Raw genomic sequence first — 22,608 nt, 5'->3', positions numbered from 1 at the left:
GTATGCACAGAAAGATCTCGCCAACTGCTAGAGGGATATGGTTCTCCCTAACAGTGAAGCTTCTTATTTATTTGCTTTAAAATAAAACACTTTTTAATTCAACTAGCGGCTTCACCCCCTAGAGGCCTCTCGGCCCCCTTGCCTTCTGTACAAAAATTTCAAATTGAAAAAAAAATTGTAAGAGGATAACGCCTATGAGTTTTATGAAATAGATTTTAGAAAAACACTATTAGTTATTTATCGCATCGTTTCATAGACATCTTTTCATGGTTCCAAATGCTAAGTTAAAGTTTAATTCCAGTTTTGTTGGTTCCGAGGGGCCGAAGACCCGGGCCAACAAAAACTGGTATTGATTTTATTATTTTGTAGAAAATTTTCTATAAAAAGATACGATACATGAATTTTCATTATGGCCCAGAACCGGTTCTAATCCAGCGATTATTATTCAGTTTGAAAGCCATACTTGAAAAATATTTATAATTTTACCCTTCTTGTTCTATTCACCGACAAGGTGAATTTAAGATAATCAACGCCACTACTAAAATGTTTAATTATAGAAAATTATTAATAAAAGAGGAGAAGAAAACTATGAGAATTATTATGGAATGACCAGAGGTGCTGGAGGGGGGGGGGGGGTGTAATAGTTAGTTGGTTGACTATTCAGGGAGGGAGGGGACATTAATCTGAAAATTGCTCCAGTCCCCAAAGTTTTATAATAACGTTTTCTTATTTGTTGCTTAACAACTTTGGGGACCAATATTGAATTTTTATTTGTTAGTTTATTAAGTTGAGTCTCAAAACTTTTCAACCACTAATTATAATTTAAAGAAGAGGTAATTTTGAATATCAAAATTGGGGATTTAAATCAATTTATCAGCCTTTTTCTTATCCCTTTAGATCCCTGTTGGCTATTACACTCGGACGATTAAAATTAGAAATTATGTCAATGACATAGAAACGTAGAGTGGCATAACAGGTGTTCAGGTAAAGCTACAAATAATGATAATAGCATTAAAAAAAAAAAAATTTATGTGATATAATTATTCGATTGGTCTGATTTTTAGAATACTGATTCTTAAGACAACAAAGTACAACTTTATAAGCAAAGTCACTCAATAAGCGAGTCCTAAAAATGTAAGTATGGCCTTAAACAGTATACTGTTTTTAAGAATTTTTCCAACAAATTTACTTATGTGCATTAATATTCTGCTTATTCAGTTCTAACACTCTACACGTTTTAATGTTCTTTTTTTCTCACCATTTCAGAACTTCGCTTTAATGGATCCTTGTTATCAAATAACTATTAGTTAAATCAAAGAGAGCAAACATATCTATTATTAGCGCAGTAATAATGGTTTTAGAAAATTTTAAAAGAAGAAAATCTTTGAATTTTGTTTGTTATATTGTTTCTCCATTCGTTGAATTAATTTCTGTTCAACTATTTAAAGTGTTCTAAAGAGCATTACAGTTTTATAAAATATATGCGAATTTGGCTATTTATAATTATTTCTTGATTACAAAAACGTCAAATTTTGGAGGGTGTAGAAATGTTAAATCCGCTTCTCCAAACCTTTGTAGAAAATCTAATAGATTAATTGTAATCATAGAATGCAGATAGAGGGACAAGAAGAAACAAATATTCAGAATTTCAGGTACATTGGACATTTTATATTTTTTTTGGTAAATGCTGTAAACTTAAAAGGATGTAAAAGATAAAGGGGGAGGGGGGGTAGGTTGTGCTAAAATTCTGTAAAGGTGTGGGTTTTAAGGCTTAAAAACAGTAGTAGAACGATAATATTCACTAACTACTACTGATTTTCAGTCTTAAAACTCTATTGTGTCAGTTCTATTGAAATAATTATTACTATAAGAACTCTACTGTGTTAGTCTTATTGAAATGTTTATTACTCTAAGAAACTCTACTGTAACAGTCCTATTGAAATTTTGATTACTTTAAGAAACTCTACTGTATCAATCCAATTAAAATGTTTATTACTCTAAGAAACTCTACTGTTGAAATGTTTATTACTCAAGAAACTCTATTGTGTCAGTCCTATTGAAATATTTATTAATCTAAGAAACTCTTTGTGTCAGTACTATTGAAATGTTTATTATTATAAGAAACTCTACTGTATTATTCCTATTGAAATGTTTATTAATCTATAAACTCTACTGCGTAAATTCTATTGAAATATTTGTTACTCTAAGAAACTCTACTGTATTAGTCCTATTGAAATGTTGATTACTCTAAGAAACTCTACTGTATCAATCCTATTAAAATGTTTATTACTGTAAGAAACTACTGTTGAAATGTTGATTACTCTAAGAAACTCTGCTGTGTAAGTACTATTGAAATATGTATCAGTCCTATTGAAATTTTAATAACTCTAAGAAACTCAACTGTAACAGTTCTATTGAAATGTTGATTACTCTAAGAAACTCTACTGTATCAGTCCTATTGAATTAATTCTTTCTCTAAGAAACTATACTGTATTAGTCCTATTGAAATGTTTATTACTCTAAAAAACTCTACTGTTGAAATGTTGATTACTCTAAGAAACTCTACTGTTGAAATATTGATTACTCTAAGAAACTCTACTGTTGAAATGTTGATTACTCTAAGAAACTCTACTGTTGAAATGTTGATTACTCTAAGAAACTCAATTGTTGAAATGTTTATTACTCTAAGAAACTCTACTGTTGGAACGTTGATTACTCTAAGAAACTCTACTGTGTCAGTCCTATTGAAATAAAGTGAAGTTATATTAAAGCATAAAAGGAATGTATCATTATGCAAGGAGACTGGGATAGATTTGTGGATTATAATTTAATCTAAGTCAAATAGTACCAAAGAAAAACTCATCCGTAACTTTTGCATCAGGTTAAGTTATCAAGTTAACAATAAAATATTGTACAGTATTTGGAATCCTAATTAATAAAGTAACAAAGTTTATTGTCTAAAGCTTACGATTAAACTGCTAAACTGAATAAGCTCTTTTTTTTATAGAGAAGCTTAACAAAAGCGTTGGGATGGTTTTAGGTTATTTTCTGCTACAATTTTTCTGAAATTTGAATACAGAGTTCCTAGATGCTAAAGGCGCAACTGCTAGAAAAATATTTGGGTGTAGATGATAGATCAAATAATTTGAGGAAATTATCTAAAATTGCATTATACGTAGTTTAACTTTTTGCCGCTAGAATTTTTATTTAAAATAACAAATATTAACTAGACATCAATATTTTATATAACGACTTTTTTAAAGATCACCAAAATTTAAACATACTGTTTCAAAGTAAACAGAACAATTTTTGATATGATTTTAAAAATTTTAAAGCAGGCACCTTTTTATTTCCTAATAAGTTTTATTCGATATTGCTTGATGTAATGAAATTCAAAATCTCATTATCTTCGCCCCATTTCTGTAAGCGCTGTTTGTTAATTTCAGCGTTATATAAATACTGAAAGAATTGCTAAAAGCCTCCATGATATTGGTCATAATAATTGGCCTAATACAAATGGATATATTATTTCTTGGATCTTTAAGTCCTATGTTTAAAGTAGTAAAGTATCTCGCTAACCGCTGAACTGATACAGTTCTTCTTTAAAGTGTATATAGTACTACATGGTGTTATATATTCATTTTGTTAATACAGCACACTTACGGGTCCAGGTCTAATACAACCCCAGCGTATCAATTGATACTAAATGAAAAAATTATTTTTTACAGTGTATTTTGGGGGAGAGTACTACCACCTCCCCAAAAAACATTTCCCCGCCCTAATTTTTTTACTATTTCTTTCTTAAACTAAAACACATTATTCTTTATTAGACTGATAGATATTCGAACAAATTTAAGCTGTAGAGTTGCTTTTGTACTAAAAAATTGGGTTGGGCCGGATATCTGGCCAACGTTCGATATCCGCCAATTTACCGGATATCCGGCCAGATAACCGGATATCCTGCGTCAAAAATCAGCCGGATATCATGTAACCCGATAGTTTTAATATCCGGTATACGGCCGGATATTGAAATAGCCGGATATCCGGCCGGATAACCGGATATCCGGTCCAACCCTACTAAAAAATAAATTTTCCATTTAGGTATCCCCATATATCTGGTAATTATGACAATTGAACTTGTTCATGTTAACAAGCAATTTTTACATACCTCTTTCAAAATGACCAATTAAACGACAAGCTTCGTCAATTTTTATTGCTAAATTACTTAAGAATAAGAAGAAAAAAAGTTTATAATTAATTTTCTCGTATTCATTCGAATCCGGTGGATAGGAACCGGTTCTCATCCATACGAAAAAACTATGTCTAGCATCGTATTATATCCAGCTTTCTACGAATACAGAAATGAACAATCATAAGATTAAAACCAGTTTTTTTAGCCGTGCCTTCGGCACCTCGGGGCTAAAAAAACTGATTTTAATCTTATAATTACACATTTTATATCCGCGGAAAGCCGTTTATAAAACGATGCGAGAAATAACTATTCTCGTATTCATTCGAATCCGGTGGATAGGAACCGGTTCTCATCCATACGAAAAAAACTATGTCTAGCTTCGTATTATATCCAGCTTTCTACGAATATAAAAATGTACAATCATAAGATTAAAACCAGTTTTTTTAGCCCGTGACTTCGGCACCTCGGGGCTAAAAAAACCGGTTTTAATCTAATAATTGTACATTCTATATCCGCGGAAAGCCGTTCATAATACGATGAAAGAAATAACTATTACTTCAATTAAAAAAGTTACACATTTTTTAAGGGGGGACCATCTCTCTTTTGGAAGGTGAAGAATCCCTTCTCCAAAATAGTTATAAACCTTACTTTTGAATAAGGATGACGAGCTTCCCTAAAATCTACATTTATATCTCAAGAGGTGGTGCTTGCTTACATGTGAAGACCGGAGCACCGAAACCCCCCCCCCCCCGCTTAGTTTTGACAAAAATCAAAAATAAGGGGGGGGTAGTTTTTTAACCCCCCGCTTAGTTTTGACAAAAATCAAAAAATTAGGGGGGGGGTAGTTTTTAACCCCCCCCCTTAATTTTGAAGAAAATCAAAAATAAGGGGGGGGTAGTTTTTTCACTGTACAACACGCCAGAAAGTTGAGTAAGGTAAATCAAGTAAATCCAGTATACCAGAGGGGAAACCTTATTACAGGGATATTCATGTTTTGGGGCATAATTTCCTTATTTATTGACTGATTTTAGTAATTGATGTATCCCTGAACAGAAAATGAAAATAAGGAGGAGGGGGGCCAGTAAAAGGTTTTAATTTTGCGCAAAATTAAAACCTTTTACTGTGAAAAAACTACCCCACCCCTTATTTTTGATTTTCTTCAAAATTAAGGGGGGGGTTAAGTCTTTGCCTTGCTGAGCTTTTTTCCTCCTTGCCGTTTTCCAGACATTAAAAAACTACCCCCCCCTTATTTTTGATTTTTGTCAAAACTTAGAGGGGGGGGGGGGTTTCGGTGCTCCAGTCTACCACATGTAAGCAAGTACCGCTTATATTATCTAATACAGTGATGTGGGGCCGCTAATTTGCAAAGACACTTAAGGATCCACATCGGTTTATATTTAAAAGAAATTAAGAATATAACAAGGATGACAACATCCATAAGTAGCGAAGCACAAAAAATCGTCGATGGGAATACGTACAGGTAGATTTAAAAGGTTTTTTACTAAAATCAAGAATAGATTTATTGGATAAAATAGACACGAAACCTTGTTTTATTTTGCATGATGACGATGGTCAAAGTAAATTATATTAAAGATGCTCATAACAATGGGAAAAATTATTTTGATACTGATATCCCATAAAAGTTTGAAAATTGCATCAAAATAAACAAAGATATGGGGAAATATGTAAAACATGTAAAAATAGCCAAAAACCTGATAAAAGGCAGTCTGGCCGTCATGGTTGTTTTATTAAAACGACGGGAAATTTAATTTTTAAATCCTTAACTTAAAAATTTGGAAAATCGGACCATATACACTGAAGATATGGAAAAAAAGTGTTAAATATATAAAAATAGCCTAAAACCTGCCAAAAAGGCAGTCTGGCCGTCATGGTTATTTTGTTTAAAAGACGGGAAATTTAATTTTGATATCTATAACTGAAAAATTTTGAAAATCGGACTATAAACACTGAAGATATGGAGAAAAATGTTAAATATATAAAAACCAGCCTAAAACCTGCTAAAAAGGCAGTCTGGCCGTCATGATTGTTTTCTTTAAAAGACGGGAAATTTAATTTTGATATCTATAACTGAAAAATTTTTGAAAATCGGACCATAAACACTGAAGATATGGAGAAAAATGTGAAAAAAATAAAAATAGCCTAAAACCTGCTAAAAAGGCAGTCTGGCCCCTTCATGGTTGTTCCTTTAAACGACGGGAAATTTAATTTTGATATCTGTAACTGAAAAAATTTTGAAAATCGGACCATAAACACTGAAGATATGGAGAAAAATGTGAAAAATATAAAAATAGCCTAAAACCTGCTAAAAAGCGGTCTGACCGCCAATGATGTTTGATAGTTAATTGTGCTCCTTATTGATGGGAATGTTGTCAAAAAATTTTAGCATTCTATCTTTTATAGGAGCTGAGTAAATCCCATTTCCCCCATAGCGTTACGGACTGACTGACGGACGGACTGACTGACGGACGGACGGGCGGACGGACAAAGTGAATTATAGAGTAGCTTCGCTACTAAAAAATATTTTGCGTTATCCTCTTAGAAATATTTTTTTTCAATTTTGAAAATTTTTATAATTATTAAACAAAACCCTAGTTTATTCACAAAAAAATATTTTGAATCACTGCTGGAAGGTGCTTGGAATCACTTGCTCTCGTTCGCGTATACTCCCATTTTTTTTCGTTTTTTTTTCATTAAATTAGAAATATATTTAAAAATAAAACTTTTTAAAATTAAACTGTCCTATCGTAATTTTATTTAGTAATTATTTTGTCCTTAAGTAATTAAAAATTATTAATTTCTAAAATTGTTATTTGTGTAATTAAGTGTTGGGAAAGTATTGAGGGTAATTAAACCACGGATGCAGGGATATAACAATGAACAATTAATTTATCTTATTAATAATATTTATGTGTAAAATTGTTTCTTTGGTAACTTGGTAATTGATTAAGTGCTCTTTAATGCGGAATTGGTAACGTATCGGCTGGCTGTCGGGAAGGCGTTTGTTCCGATTCTGAATGGTACCTACTGCTGCTATGTCAGCCACGTGACATCAATAGTAAGAGTGGGGGGGGGAAGCATTGGCCCATAAACAGGCTCAACTCATTACCATGCACAGTTAGGACTTCCAGACAAAGGTCGTTCAATTTAAGGGTTGGTTGTCTAATGGGTGATTGGACGCTTTACATTTCAATTTTACAAAGCGGAGTATGTTTCAAGGTGCTTTGAGAGGTCTAGAACCGGAAGCGACACCACGCCTCCTAGAGGTCATCAATTCATCTTATCCCCTGTTTCCCTGAAATAACTATTAGAGGAATTATAAATTTAAAACTATGCCATGTCAGGGACAAACACACACACACTCACACACACACACACACACACACACACACACATATAAACACATACTCACATATAGAGGGTGGCATTTTCTGATGAAAGTTTATCAAGCAACAATTTCACCCCCCTACGCTAACCTCTATATTGTATTTTCTCAAAAGTCAGAAAGAGAAGGGAGAAATGAATTATTAAAAATCCTAACTCGTTTTGCCATTGATTAGCTTTAGCCTTTATCTACTTGGAGGAAAGGCTAAGCCAGGTAAATAGATTCCAATTTACATTGTGAAACTAATTTCAAACTATTTAAGAAACAATTTGTCTTAAATAGGAAGGTACATTTGATACATAGATGTAATTGTTCTATTCATAAACTCCTGTTTTCTGTCTGTGTATTAAAAACCTTTAAAAAAAATTTTAGCTTAAGATTTTTAATGGAAGCTCTGTATTCATATTTGGCAACTTTTAGTCTATCATCTTAGGGCTTCCTAATATAATGGACATAGAAAAAGTGGTATTCTTAAAATGATATACTTTAAAAATGTAAAAATTCATCTAGAGGGTAAAAACACATAAATCCTTTACAACAATTTGAACAACATCAATAGGTTTATAAAACCACCCCGTTTTAAATTTAAGGGATATTTTTTGAAAGGGAAGGTTCTCTAACGCTTAAATACACATATAAAGACACACACACACACACACACATACACACGCACACACATATACACAGACATTATTAACCATTTGTAAATGACCTAATTCATTTGTGGTAATATAATAGAAAGGAGGGCAATGTTTAATCAGGAGGAAGGGGGGGGGGGGGGAGACATACCATAGGTGCTACATTTCAGGGAACGAGGGAAAGGACAGAGAATTTTAAATGTAATGTAATCACAGGAAGAGAAAAAAATGCCTTCCAAAGAGAAAAGAGGGGTATGGGTGGGGGTTCTTACACGACCAAGAAATAGGGGGGTAGGTTGAATTTGTTCCAACTCACAAGAAAATAGCTTAAAACTACTACAGGACCAGTAGTTGTATTTCTCTGAAGAGTAGAGTCGAATCGGTTTTAAGGTTACCGAGATTTAAAACTTCAGACGGACAGACAGTCATCGTACTACTTTTTATTATAGATAGTAGGAAGAAATACAATGAATGGTCTAGTTTATCATTACCAGGGGAAAAAGCAAATATTTGTTGAAATTTCTAATTTTCTGGTTAAACAATTTAATAACAATTAATGATCAGGTTTATTTACTTTGAGCTAGCAAATAAGGTTGTAATCACAAGAAAGTTAGGTATATATATTAGTGGATATTATGACAAGGGAAAATTTATCGTTTATTTAAGTTGCTAACATGGACATCATTTATAGGTCAGTTTGTTTATCCAGTAGTAGGGGAAGGGTTAAGGGTTAAGGGGGTGGATGGGAGTGATCGTTATTTTAGCCAGCTACAAGTTTTACTTTATTGGAGTACATGTTAATTTGGTGTAAGTTCCAAGTAATAATAAATCCATTTATGAAGTGGGTCAATCTAATATTCGCGGATAAGTATTATGCTTTCATCAAAGTGAATCAGTCTTTTTTTTGTATTGTACTACCTTTGTCTTGAAGTCCTTATAGTGCATGATGATAGGTTTCGCCTGTTCTTTTGTCAAGGAATTGTCACTATTCTTGATGGTCATAATCCAAACCTACATTTACTAAACGCTGAATTTATTAATCAAAAACAAGGATGACAACATCCATAAAAGCGAAGCTCTGAAACGGTATGACAGACGAACATTAACCCTTATAAAGATAAATATACAAGTTTTGACAAAATTATACGTAAATTATCGAATGATAATATCACATGATAAATTGTTTTGAAAAAGTTAAAAAGCAACTTGTTTAAAGTGCACGTTAGGACATTCTGGCAACGATTATAGAGTTGCTACGCTTTCTAAATCGAACCCAACTACTACAGGAATCATAATGCAAAGTTTGAAATCGATAGGACAATTCTAACATGCCTAAATTAACGAAAAAGGCTATCCGTTACGTACGGACGGACCTACCCTATTATAGAAAAGCGTCACTTTTAAAAATAAAGAGGGTGTTTATTATTTTTTTTAATGCTTTACATATAAAACTAAAAGATCCAATTGAAATTTCTGACAATATAAGTACAATTTGAAACAATGAAACCACAAAAATGTCATATTTAAGTAAGGATCATTCTTCGAGCTCTGTTTATTTCAGCCTTAAACATTTCTGCCAATCAAAATGAATCCTTTTTGTTGAATAGTGATTACGATATAGTATCTAAAGAGATCTAAAGGGATAAAGCAATGACCGTGTTTTGATGTACATCCCCAATGATGATGCACGAATTTTTCCTACTTCTGTAGATTAAATTAGTGTTTGAAACATTTGGACACTCAACTTTAAAAGCAACCAACCAAAATTGACTAAAGACCCCAAAATTGTTAAGGCAACGAATAAGAAAATGTTATTATAGGACTTTGGGGACTAGTGTAATGAACAGCTTATTGCCCCCCCCCCTCTCTGGGTAATTTTCATATTTATAACATTTTGCAGTACAAATATAAATTTTCTGCATGGTTGTACTATTTATATATTGTGCTCTGTGGTTTGTGTGTAGCTATTCCAAAATTAAAACCTAGACAACTTTTTGTGTCAAATTTTAACAACTCAAAAGACATTTGTTAGGGCAAAAATGTTATTTATGTAAAAAATTGTCTATTTTACAATAAAACACTGTAATATTTATACCAATCAAAAAAGTAAATGAAATGGTTTAAATGGTTCCTACTTCTATTATGTCATTTGCGCGGCATGCATTAATAGTTAGAGTAGGGTAAATGCCTTGGCCCTAAACAGGAGCAAATCATTACAAGGCACAAGATAAAAGACGTGAAATCAAAGAGTTGGTTGTCTGATCGGTGTTACTTAACCTAATACGTGCAAAAGAAGGGTGTAGGGGGTGTCAATATTTCCTAAAAGTTAAAATTTTGAATAACTGGGGTATTCCTATCCAGTTTTTTGTTTAGAAATTAATATTTTTTGCCCGAGGGAATAAATGGTGGAGCGATAGCTCATAATTTATTCAATTATCCCTATCCCAGCCCAATCACTCTGTGCACGCCACTGCTTCAAAATATTGTCTTTGTTAAAAATGTACAAAAAAGGGCAGAAAAGGAATAAAATATAACTTTTCTATATCCTTTTTATATCCTTCAAAAAATGTAAATTTCCTATCTTGGAAACAAAAGCAAGTAATAGAAATGCGTACGTTGCGTGTGCGTTTGTGTATGTGTGTGTGTGTGTGTGTGTGTGTGTATTTATGTGTATGTGAGTTTTAACGTAAAGAAACTAAAATGCACAAGATTTCTCACAAGGTAGAGTGTTCATACATTATAAATGAAACTAGTGGTTTCGCTTATAGCCTCTAGGGCTTTGTCCCAAGAGAGGAGAAATGATCATAAGTTGTACCACTTGATAAGCCATAGTTGGGGTTGGTGATAATTTCCAACAAATAGCTTGGAACCACCGCAGAACCATTATCTATATATTCTGAAAAGCACAGCAGTTACCCAAATCTTAAGTGTATGTAAATAGGTATGTATATCCTGTAAGATCGTTTAAACGGCCGAATGTTATAAGTATTTAAAGTTTTCTCTTTCTCATTTCAAATCTTCTTTAAAAAGTTGAGTTGTCGGTGGCCATTTTCAATATCATATGTGTAGAACAAGATTTTAGTAATATTGCATGAGCACCTTTTAGGTGCATTAACTGTAATATTGCATGCTCTAACATTGTATAACAAGTAGGAGGGGTGGGGGGGGAGGGGGGAGGGCGTGCACATGGGGGGGGGGCAGGGGCACATTCAAGTGAGAGTGAAAGTGTGGAATATGTTCAGTAAAGGGGGAAGTGTGAGTGTGTTTATGTGTGTATGTATTATGTGGGCCAAGGGGAATAGGTTCACATAAGACTGCTAAAATAAAACTTGATTTTACTCAGAGAGGATGTAAAAGTTTTTTAAAAAGTTCTAAAGTTGAAAATACATTTTTTTTCTTCAAAAAGTTACTAATAATTCCATAAACGACGCTGCAGGGCTTTTTCAACCTAACCAGATCTACTTCTAAATAAGAACTACAAATATCACTATCTTGCAAAAATAAAATAATCAGATTTATTTCCTAAAAAGTGTTGTTCAAAGTTAAGTTTTTTTCATTATTTGTATTTTGTATGATAATGGATCAACTTTTGCAATTTAGACACTTTTGTTAAAATGCGAGAAAACTTTTTGTGTCAAGGGAAATGGGTAAAACTCAGGGAAGGAGGATTTGGTACCCAAAGTTTTTTAAAAATGGTCCATCAATTTTTGGCTAAAATAACTTTGAGGACTCTTAGATTAGTTAAATCTTAATAGGTTTGTGCTAGCCTTTTGTCTTTAAACTGTTCCAGGCCAATAATTTAAATTTACAGATTAGATAATTTTGTTTATCAATGTATCGTCCAATGTCTTATCCCTTCGGATCCCTGGTAAAAATGTGGTAGTTGAAAATTAAGGTCAAGTAGGGAAGTGTACCCACCCCATATATACTTAAGGGAAGGTGACCCCACCCCCAAAATATTCAAGGTTCAAGGGTCAGTCCAGATATGTGGGCCAAATTCTTAGTGGCAAAGCTACTCTATAATTAGTATTTGTCCATCTGTCTGTCTGTCTGATATACATAGATACTTCTTTGACATGATAATATATTTGGTTTTTCTCGAGTTCAAATAATATCCATAAAAGAGTTATTTGATTAACAAAACCAAATATTCGTTAATTTTTAAAAGTAGTCTTTGTAATTTAAATACTTTTTACAGTTTTTTTAGTATTTCTTTTAAAAAGTTCTTTTTCTATATGAAATAGAAGCCTCTAGGGGCTTAATGTGAAGGTGAACTCCCCCCCCCCCAATTTAAATTTAAGTTTTAAATAGTTTTTTTCTTGGGAGGATGGAGATATCCTCCCCTATAGTAGTTAGAAACCTTCCCTGGACATATAAGGAGCTTTATTGTAAAGGAGAACCAGGTACGAGGTACAGCACTTATCGAGATCCTTCTCTTCCCACTTTATGTACTGAAACCTTACTAATTTATTTAATACTAGCGGCTTCGCCCCTAGCCTCTAGGGGCTTTGCCCCAAGAGGTTTGGTCAAACTAATTTTTCGTGTTTTAGATTTTAAAGAAAATAAAAAAACTAATTTTTTTTGGGGGGGGGGGATTTTTTTTCATTTTTTGGGGGGGTTAAGGGTGTCCCACCGACCCAAAAAATAGTTATAAACCTTTCCGGGACCTAAAAGAAGCTACCCTGTAAAGGAGAACCCGATCGGTTCAGGGGTTAGCGAGATCCTTTGCTACAAACAAACAGACAGACAAACAAACATCTTTCTACTTTGTATTATAGATGCTACCAATGGACATAGTTGTCCTGGTTTAATTTTAAAAAAAACTTAATTTCGAGGTCATCTTGTACTTACAGTTGCACGTAGACACACACACGCACACATACACACACACACACACACACACATCTACACTTAATTCGAATTATTGGGGGGCAACCACAAGAATAAAAATTGGCAATATAATTTTAAGATTATTTTCCCCCCTGCAAATTGTATTTTTAAAAGCGAAGCTTCTCTTTAACCTAGGGTTTGTCTGTATAGTATCACAGTTCTCTCAGTAGCTATGCAAAATAGAGGTCTGATTTTTAAAGTAGATTCCCCCTTAGCCCCCTTTGGAGCCTGTATGAGTATTGGCAGTAAAAAAACACACACAAAGACACAAAAACATCCTGTTACTTTTACATAAGGATAAAAAATAAAAATTGAAGAAAAGAGGCATTTTTCTTTATATCACATTAGCACTTAAACAACCCTTTTTGAAAAAAAAATCATTTTAGATATTTTTAGGATAGGTTAGGTAAAGATCTTGTAGGGTTTGGGAGGGATTGTGGTTTGGATAGTTTTTTTTTATAGGAAAGATTAAAAGCAACAAAAAAAGTTCACGAAAAAATGTTAATTGAGCTTCTTTGCTTTGGGTGTATAGGTATGTTTTTCGCGATTGATATATTGATTAAGGACTACAATTTTTGAAATTTTAATATTATACATCATAAAAGGTAGCTTATTATACATTTTTCACTCGTGCTTAGATGCTTATTTTTACCAAACCTAAGGTTAGAAACCTGCCCCAGATAAAATTATATAAAAGAAAAAGTTAAAGTGAAAATTTTGGTGAAATTTTTTGTTATATTCCTGTCTCATATAAAATGCTTGCTCTGACCTAAATAGCCAAACAAAGGTTTTTTTCAAACTAACATTACTATTATATTATACACCTCACATAGTCAGGGAATTTGGAATAAGGAAATATATTAGTCCAGGGCAGGTTTTAAGCTATTTTGCAGTTGTAGGTTTCGTTGCTCACCACCCTAGGAGCAATAATCCAAGGAAAAAAATAACTGACCCCCCCCCAAAAAAAAAAAATTTCATAAATAATTCTAGGATGCATTCTAGGAGCCTCACCCCTTCTCAACCCCTAGGGGCAATTAGTGAACCCAAAAATGAAGGAAAGACTATACACCTTTGGGACATGTCACTATGCTTTGTTTATTTTTGTAAGTCATATTAAGAAATCGTTCTATTGGATTTAAACATACATAATATTAGATTTTGCGTCTACACCGAGTGTTTCTTTCGCATTGTTTCTGCAAATATAATCACAGCGAAAGTGGCATCAAAAAAATGACGTTATACAATAAAGTTGACCAATGAGAGTCCAGTATACACTATAATTGATCAATGGTAAAATTTATACTGGCCCCATATTGGTTGTTTTTTGGTGCCACTGTCTCTTGTTGGTTTTAAATTAAAATAATATTTTTATCTAATTACCTATCCCCTCTCCCTGTCGATATTTTGTAAATGAAAAGTCATTATCTATTTTTCTCTCTTTTTCTGTGTCAAATAGTTTTTGATAAATTAAACTATATAAAGCATACGTCATACAATTTAAATATCAAAGTAGGTTCTTTAATCCGTAGATGCTTAGCCTCTTTATATAATTTCCTCACTGACTCAAAGAAATATTAATGTATATAGAATATACGTAGATATTATGACAGGGGGTAAATTGTCAATTTAGGTTGCTAACATTGGACATCGCTTATTGGTCAGTTAGTTTTTTCCAGTAGAAGGGGGAGAGGATGGGAGGTTTATGGGAGGAATAGTTATTTTAGCTAGCTACAAGTTTCACTTTATTAGAGTACATGATAATCTGATTTAGGATAAATCCATTGGAATTCATCCAAATTTTGTAATAAAAATATTGTGCAATTTGGATATGTCTTTGCGTCACTAAGTCATATCAGATTAAATTTATTCTATTTAGTAAATTCAAAAAACGAATTGATTGAAATTAAAAAGGGAAAGATGAAAGCAAAATCATTGATAATTTATAACTAGCGGCTATGCCACTAGAGACATTGTGCCAAGGAAAGAAGGATAGATATAAGGTTAAATTTTAGTTTTAAAAGGAAAAGTAGAAAAAAATTGGGTTGTCCTCTTCTTCAAGGGGCGATTTCTAGTGGAAGGATGGAGTTACCATGCCCAAAAATGGGTGTAAACCCTCCCTGGCCCTATATGATTGACTTAAAGTGACCCGATTTTTAGCTACACACAGATAGACAAACAAACATCCTGTTACTTTTATATAAGGATACCTGTTAAAACGATGACTTAATTAAGTATTGAACATGCGCAAAAAAATTAAGTTCTTAAAGAGTATACCAAGCAATTTTCCAACAAATTTACACATAATTTTGTTTAAACTTTTAGATTGATGATCTGCTTACTAAGTGCCGACACTCTACAATGTTCTTTGATGTTCGTTTGTCCTGCAGTCTAATTTTAGAGCTTCGCCTTTAAGAATGTTATAACCATAGTTTCAATAAACGAATAAGTTTACATACGACTAACTTTTAGATTTTACTTAATGAAACAAAAAGAATCTGAAGAATAATTTTTAATTCTGTCTTTATTTACAATATAAAAATATAAATTAATTTTTACTTTAAAAATCATATAAAAATATGCATTAAATAATCATAACACAAATTAATTATTTCGGTGGATTCATTTTCTGTGGCGTTTGGGTTGGGTTTATGAGAGTTGGGCATAGGTCATTTTCAGCGCCGCGCAGGGGATAATTATGAACTGACTTGGTTTATCCCCTCCGGGGGTTGACCTAACCCCACCTCCCCATGTGCCCCAGCCCCTGCCTGACTGGAAAGATGTCACACTTTAAGTGCAAATATTATTCGCACTTTGTGCAGTAATTAAATTTTGTTTGCAAAAAAAATTACAGAATGTCAAAAAAAATAAAAAAAGGTAAATTTTTTTAAAAAGCAAACAAAATTCAAAAAAAATATGAAGAAAAAAAAACTATGCAATTTCAGAATAACTGGCAATTTATGGCAAAAATGATTGCAATTATTCCTAGAAAAAAATAATAATTATAAAATAAATCTTCTTGGCTTTTTCTGAAAGAATAGAAATGTAGAAAAAAAGTTTTGTTTCTCAAAGAATCAAAAGGATTTTTGGTCAATTTAATATCTAAATAAGAAGGATGGTTCTCTAATTTATACGAGAAAAATAAGATCATTGAAAAGAACAAAAATGTATTTTAAAGCATATTTGTAAGTTAAACAAGAAAAAAAATTAATTGCTGTTAATAATTTTAATTGGCTAAAAGTTTTTTTTATAAATTACCAAAATACATTTTTGTTTAGTGAAAAAAAGCTTCTACTTATGAGAAGCACTAAAAAGATGGGTGTTAAAATCATAGAGATCAGCGGCTATATGGCCGCACGAATTACACCGCCACGGGTTCGATTCCGAGTGAAAACCGCGGTGCAAAAAATACAGCGTCTGGTTGGGATAAACAATGTTACAATAACCGCAGGTTGTGCTGCTAAGATTAGCCGCCGCAGGAACCACCGCTGTAATTGTAACACTTGACTTTTTTGCCGTGCTGGACAGGTTTAAACCTGTTTCTGACCCGTCCAGTTGGTAGTCATCATCAACGACGCCTTTGTGACGCTTGGCGGCGGGAAGCAAACTTGTGGGACTTGGAGACCGGCGGGGAGGGGCGGGAGAACAGCGGCGGGACAAAACTGGCGACGGCTTGCGGATGCGCAGGTCTTCAACCTGCGGGTCGTCATCCTCCATAATTGTATTGTGCGGATGACACGGCTCTTGCTTCAGACTGTAGATTGACCGCTCGGGCGACGCACTGCTGCTGGGAGTCCGCGCCGGGGAGGTTGAAATACTTGCCGTGGGCGAGCAGGACTCAGACTCGTACATCTCAATATTGGAACAGGACGGTTCAGATTCTTCTTGGTGTTGCTGTTGTAGCATCTGAGCTGCGCTAAGCGGACGGCTGCAAATCTCAAGAACAGCTGGAGAGTGTGATGGCGGGCTTGGAGAGGTTTTGCTGTTTGTTGACACCTGAACAGTGACTCCACTCTTGACTCCGTCATCTAAACATTTCATTGGGTTGTCCAGATCAATATTGTGCACAGATCTCAGATGCAGCCGGATGCCTGACAGACCAGAAGCGGCGGCGCCGCACAGTTTACAACTGCGCTCACCGTTGACGGGTCCCGCCGCCGAAATATGCTCATTTTGAAAGTGGGCATTCAGTGCTATGTGCCGCTGGAACCGCTTGTTGCAGACTTGGCACACAAAAGGCAGAGCCTTGCCGTTCACAACTCCGCCTTTTTCTTTTTTCCCGGCACGCACTCCGGACGTGCTGACGGTTAGCAAAGATTTGGAGGGATCAGCGACGGACGGAGCTATAGAAACCCCAGTCTTGGCTCGCAGCTGTTGGACTAAGCTTGAATAGAAGGATGACTGTACATTTGAAAGACCGTTTAAATCATCAGGTTTATGCTTTGTTGTGGCTAGAATAGAAATTGTCGCTGGCTGTTGCGGCTGGTCACGGCTGCTCCGGTAGTTTGTATAATAAGCGGCTACCGGGGCATTGAGTGTGGCCTTCAGCAGCGGCGTTGGGTTGGCGCAGGTTGTCGTTGTGGATGCCGCCATGCCTGAAGCTGACACCACAGGTGATGAACATTGCGGCGGGGAAGAAGCTGCCGGTGGCGACGGCGAATCATGCCGTCCCCCTTGCCCCGATGACTGCGGAGTTGAAGTTCGCACAGTGATCGGCGACCCGCGGTGGTAAAAACTGCGAGTTGAGGCGGCCTCGCTGCTGGCGCTGCTGAAGGTAGAGTCATTGCTGTGGAGGCTGGTCACACTGTCCAGGTCATCATGAGCAGCAGGCGGATGATCACAAGATACTCTCATCACTTATCAACATTTATACCACACGGCGGGCGCGGCGGGTTGTCTGCCTTCCAATGGGGGAGCTCAATAAGTTGCAATTTTTGAATGTGGAAAGTGGACAATGCAGGGTTGATACCTGATTTGTTATGGACTGGATGAATAAAATGATGTATGGATGGATGGATACAGTTTGCTTGTTTGTAAGCAGTTATTAGAATTAGTGTTGAGATCTTTGTATTCTTTCTCTCTCAAGGTCAGGAGGTCAGGTAGGTAACATCAACAACCTGAAATAATAAGAAAGTGTTAATTTTTCATCAAAAATAAACTAAATTATATTTCAGAACTATTATTCCATTATGGCTTCGAAACCGATTAATATCCGCTGGATTAGAACCAATTCTCAGCCATACTGAATATAATGTATGGCATCGTATTACAAAAAAAAACTTTTCACGGCCCCTCGGGTCTAAAAAAAATGGTTTTAATCTTACAATTTTTCATTTTTATACCCACGGAAAGCTGTCTATAATAAGATGCGATTAATAACTGTTTCTTTTTTATTTTGCATTATTAAATTCAAAAATCTAAATTTAACTTTAAATGATAAAATATATTTATATATACATATATATATATTTAAAAATCAATTTTCATCAAATACATTTAAAGTGTCAAATATGAAATTTGATGTTAAGGTCAAGGGCGTGGAGGGACAGGACATAGGAAGATAAATTTAAACCTTCTCATATATAAGAGGGTGGGGGAAATATTTTATTTTCCATTGTCCTATTCATTTATATCTGGGTCAAGGGCGTTTATTTGATTGTTAAAATATTTAAAAGAAATTTGTTTTAAAGTTTTTTTGTGTGTAGATTTTATGATTATATGGAATAAATCTATATAAAATATGCTTTTCTTATATAGGATATATTAATATAAAAAAAATCCTATAAATAAAGCTGGATGTAGTAGATCGTTCTACATGATTTAGGGAAGCATTTCATAGGTCAATATTTCTTCGAAGGGGGGGGGGGTGGGGGGAGAGATTTGATAGATAAATGCTTAGCTGAAGTATTTAATAAAGTTTTATATGGATTTTCATGGAAGCTCATATTAGTCAACTGCATGTTTTAGGCTATGTTACCCTCAAAAATAAGTTCTGTTTCAATAAACTTTGAAACAATTAAGATTAATTTTTTTTTGAAAATAAATTATTATTTACCTTATTTGTTTCATTTTATTAAAATATCGATAAATATCCTATTAAATAAAGTAGTAAGGTTTTTCTGAAGCTTAAGATTTTGATACTGACTTAACCAATCGAGTTCTCCATTTTATGAAAGCTTCTCATAGGTCTCAGGATGGTTTTATGGTATTTAATTTTTATATGTAAGTTTGAGTTTTAGGCTTTTTTCTAGTTTCCTTTCAACTTCAAATCAAATACAGAGATCCTAGTTGCTAGGAGCGCAGTCGCTAGTTTAATGACAAAGTACAAGAGAAATAAAAACTAAGCTCCGGTTCCTGTACATAAAATTATTTAGAAATAATATGATGAACAATTCTAAATTGTGTCAACAGCTAGCAGAGGAGAAAGATAAGAGAAAGAAGGAGAGAGTGAGTGAGAGAGAGTTCAAGGAGGCATTATAGAAAATGAGTGTGAGAAATAGAGAGTGAGGGTAGGCGTAAGGGAGGGTGTGTGAGAGAGAGAGAGAGAGGTAGGAATTAAAGGAACCATGAACAGCTGATTTTCATTATAAGTAGGACTACTTCAAGTAGGGCATTAGGACACAAACTAGCATTCTAGGGAGAGGGGGGGGGGGCGGGGGAGGGGTGGAAGTTTAATATCTCTAAATAGAAGGATATAAAAGGAGAGAAATTGTAGAGAAGAGAGAGAGAGCATGTAATATTTTAATTTATCACCTTTTCTCTATTCATCAATAAAAATTTTTAATAAGAAATCTAATTTTAAATTAATCGCCTATGCTTTAATTTAGCGTCCAGTATAAAAGCTTGAAAATTGGGGTTAATCAATTTTTCACAAAAAAATCATTTTGTTTTAGAAATCATAGTCAACAAAAGAAAAGTTGTTAAACCGAATTTTGAAATATATCAATAAAAGAGAATGCAATTCAAAAATTTCTGGAACCTAAACTTGGCATAGAAAGACGTCGTAAAATATGAGCGAATTTATGGCAAAGTATACATATAAAATGAAGAAAAAAGAGCTAAGAACACATTTTATACCAAAATAAAACCAAATAAATGATAAGTAAAGCTCAATAATAAAGATAAAATAGATGAAAATTAAAAATATCAGACCAAATAAATTTATATTCCGGGATTGCTGTCAAATAAAATGATATGTATTAGTTATTTATCGAGGCCGAAGGCTCTGGCTAACAAAACAGTATTAATTTTATTATTATTACATATTAATACTCGTCGAAAATTGTCTGCAATACGATGCTATACATTATTTTTTTCAGTATTACTGAGACCAGTTTTAATCCAGCGGATATAAATCGGTTTCGAAGCCATATTGGAAAAAGAATTTAAATAGAAAAGTTTTTAATATTAAATCTTACTAAAAGTCACAGAAAAACTTAATTAATCTTGTAGTTAAAAGTTAAAACAATCTTTTACTTTAACAAAAAGTGTTTTAAAAGTATTAAGTCAGATTTAAATAATATCACTTAGAATTAAAGAAAATTTAAACATCTTTGAACACATAGAACAAAGCAGGAATCAAATTTAATATGTAACATATTAGTTATTAATATATGTTATAAAATAGATTGTAGATATCATGAATTTACTTATTTATTTAACAAAAACTCTAAGTAAAATAAAAATATATTTACCTTGATTTTTATATAAACTGTGGATAGGCAGAAGAGATAACATTCAAATTTGATAAAGTTTTTTATTATTATTTTGAGACCAGTTTGTGTAGGACTAGATGTACTGAGGATAAAATTCAACTAATTCAACATATTTTCATATTTTTTATTTTTGTATTTGTGTTGTGTGAGGGGTAGTGTATCCAGCTTCAACACCAGAATACCACTGACAAATTTAAACTACCATTCAATACTTCTAACCCACACACACACACACACACACACACACACGCACACACACGCACACTACCTCTGTGTGTGTGTGTGTATTACTTGTGAGCTGGCCTATTTTCTCTCTGTTTTCTCTAGGGTAACTCAGCTTATATAGAGAACACATTATTTAGAAAGAGAAAAAAAGAGAATTTAGTAATAGCTACAGATTAAGTAATAAGTCAATATACCAAAAGATGGTTTTTGAGATTATAAAGGAATATTATTAAACTGAAATTCTTTTAAATAAAACAATTCAAGAGTATGCTTTTTTATATATATAGGTTTTAAATGGTTCGACTTTGTAAAATATCAATCTAATTATGTCAACAAAAATAGGAAAAATCCTGTAAGATTTCGTAGGTAATCCTAGGAGCTAGGGTTTCATATGTTTGACATATTCCTGAGAAAATCCTTACAGTTAGGCTATAGCCTACGAACTTTATTTGAGTAATGGCCTCATATTTGATATAAAGTCATGAAAAAAAGATAAAAAATTCATTATAAACAGTTAGACAGTTTTAGATTTTTAAAAGTAATTTTGGCTATTGGTTATAAATCTACATAAATTTGCTTATGCCTTTACCCTGTACACAGACAAACACACACACACACAGACATATATATATAGTATAGTGTACCAAGATCGAGTTCACGGACAAGAGTAATATCACGGAGCTATAAGAGAGAGAGAGAGAGAGAGAGAGAGAGAGAGAGAGAGAGAGAGAGAGAGAGAGAGAGAGAGAGAGAGAGAGAGAGAGAGAGAAAGAGGGAGATAGTGACCCGGTTGTCTGCATAGAAGCGGGTTGTCTGCATACGTGGTGTGTAAAGAGTTGTCGCACAGAACAACCAATGTTTTCCGGTTAATAACAGCTGTTTACGCAAACAGCTGATTAAAAGCGACTCTGTTTTACAAGTAACTCGTGTGTGTCTGTATGTCATTCACAAAAGTTTTTCTAGTGATACAACATTACAACTTTGCTTCTTTTTTCTCCTCTGTATGAATTAAAATAGAATATACTTGGATATTATTACAGGGAGGGGGATTGTCATCAATTTCGGTTGCTAACATCATTTATTGGTCAGTTTGTTCATTCAGTAGGAGGAAAGGGGATGGGGTTGATGGGGCGGATGTAAAACTTCGCCTTTTTCTTATCCATTTAACCCCTAAAATAAAATTGCAAATATAGGAAAAACTCAGACGTCTATCTCCTTTAGATAGTGAGTAATTCAAATTTAGCGACTCTTAAATCCAAAGCTCTTTGTTGTAGATTTGTGTTTTTGTATGAAGAACTCTAAAATAGTGCCAAAGATACGACCCTTTACGTTATGTGTGAGTGTGTGTGTGTGTGTGTGTATGTGTAAGTCTGTGTATATCCTGATACGAGAAGCCCTTGTACACACACACACACACATCTATATACTCCAGTTCACATTATTTATAAACTATACACAGACACACACACACACACACTTACACACAGAAATGACTCTGACCCGTTTGAATTGATCATGTCTTGATAAATTTCTAGTTTCACCCCTTAA

The 22,608-nt window shown here is 33.7% G+C and overlaps 1 protein-coding gene across 1 annotated transcript; it reads right to left on the bottom strand.

Moving 5' to 3' along the window:
• Nucleotides 1-15,617: 15,617 nt before the first annotated feature.
• On the bottom strand, nucleotides 15,618-21,161 carry LOC145311888 (uncharacterized). The gene is made up of 2 exons (XM_080150918.1): nucleotides 20,815-21,161; nucleotides 15,618-18,237 (listed from the first exon to the last, which is right to left on the bottom strand). Exon 2 carries the CDS (start codon nucleotides 17,972-17,974, stop codon nucleotides 16,412-16,414), a length of 1,563 nt encoding a protein of 520 aa, XP_080007044.1. The 5' UTR covers nucleotides 17,975-18,237; nucleotides 20,815-21,161; the 3' UTR covers nucleotides 15,618-16,411.
• Nucleotides 21,162-22,608: the final 1,447 nt, after the last annotated feature.

This window comes from Acartia tonsa, chromosome 1 (genome assembly GCF_053477335.1).
Source record: "Acartia tonsa isolate MP-2025a chromosome 1, ASM5347733v1, whole genome shotgun sequence".
Taxonomy (NCBI): domain Eukaryota; kingdom Metazoa; phylum Arthropoda; class Copepoda; order Calanoida; family Acartiidae; genus Acartia; species Acartia tonsa.
The sequence above is the reverse complement of the archived record's forward strand: the minus strand, read 5'-3'. Positions and strand labels throughout refer to the sequence as shown.

What these genes read in the sequence shown, in the direction of transcription:
- LOC145311888 (XM_080150918.1), bottom strand. Translation starts at nt 17,974, where the DNA reads ATGAGAGTATCTTGTGATCATCCGCCTGCTGCTCATGATGACCTGGAC.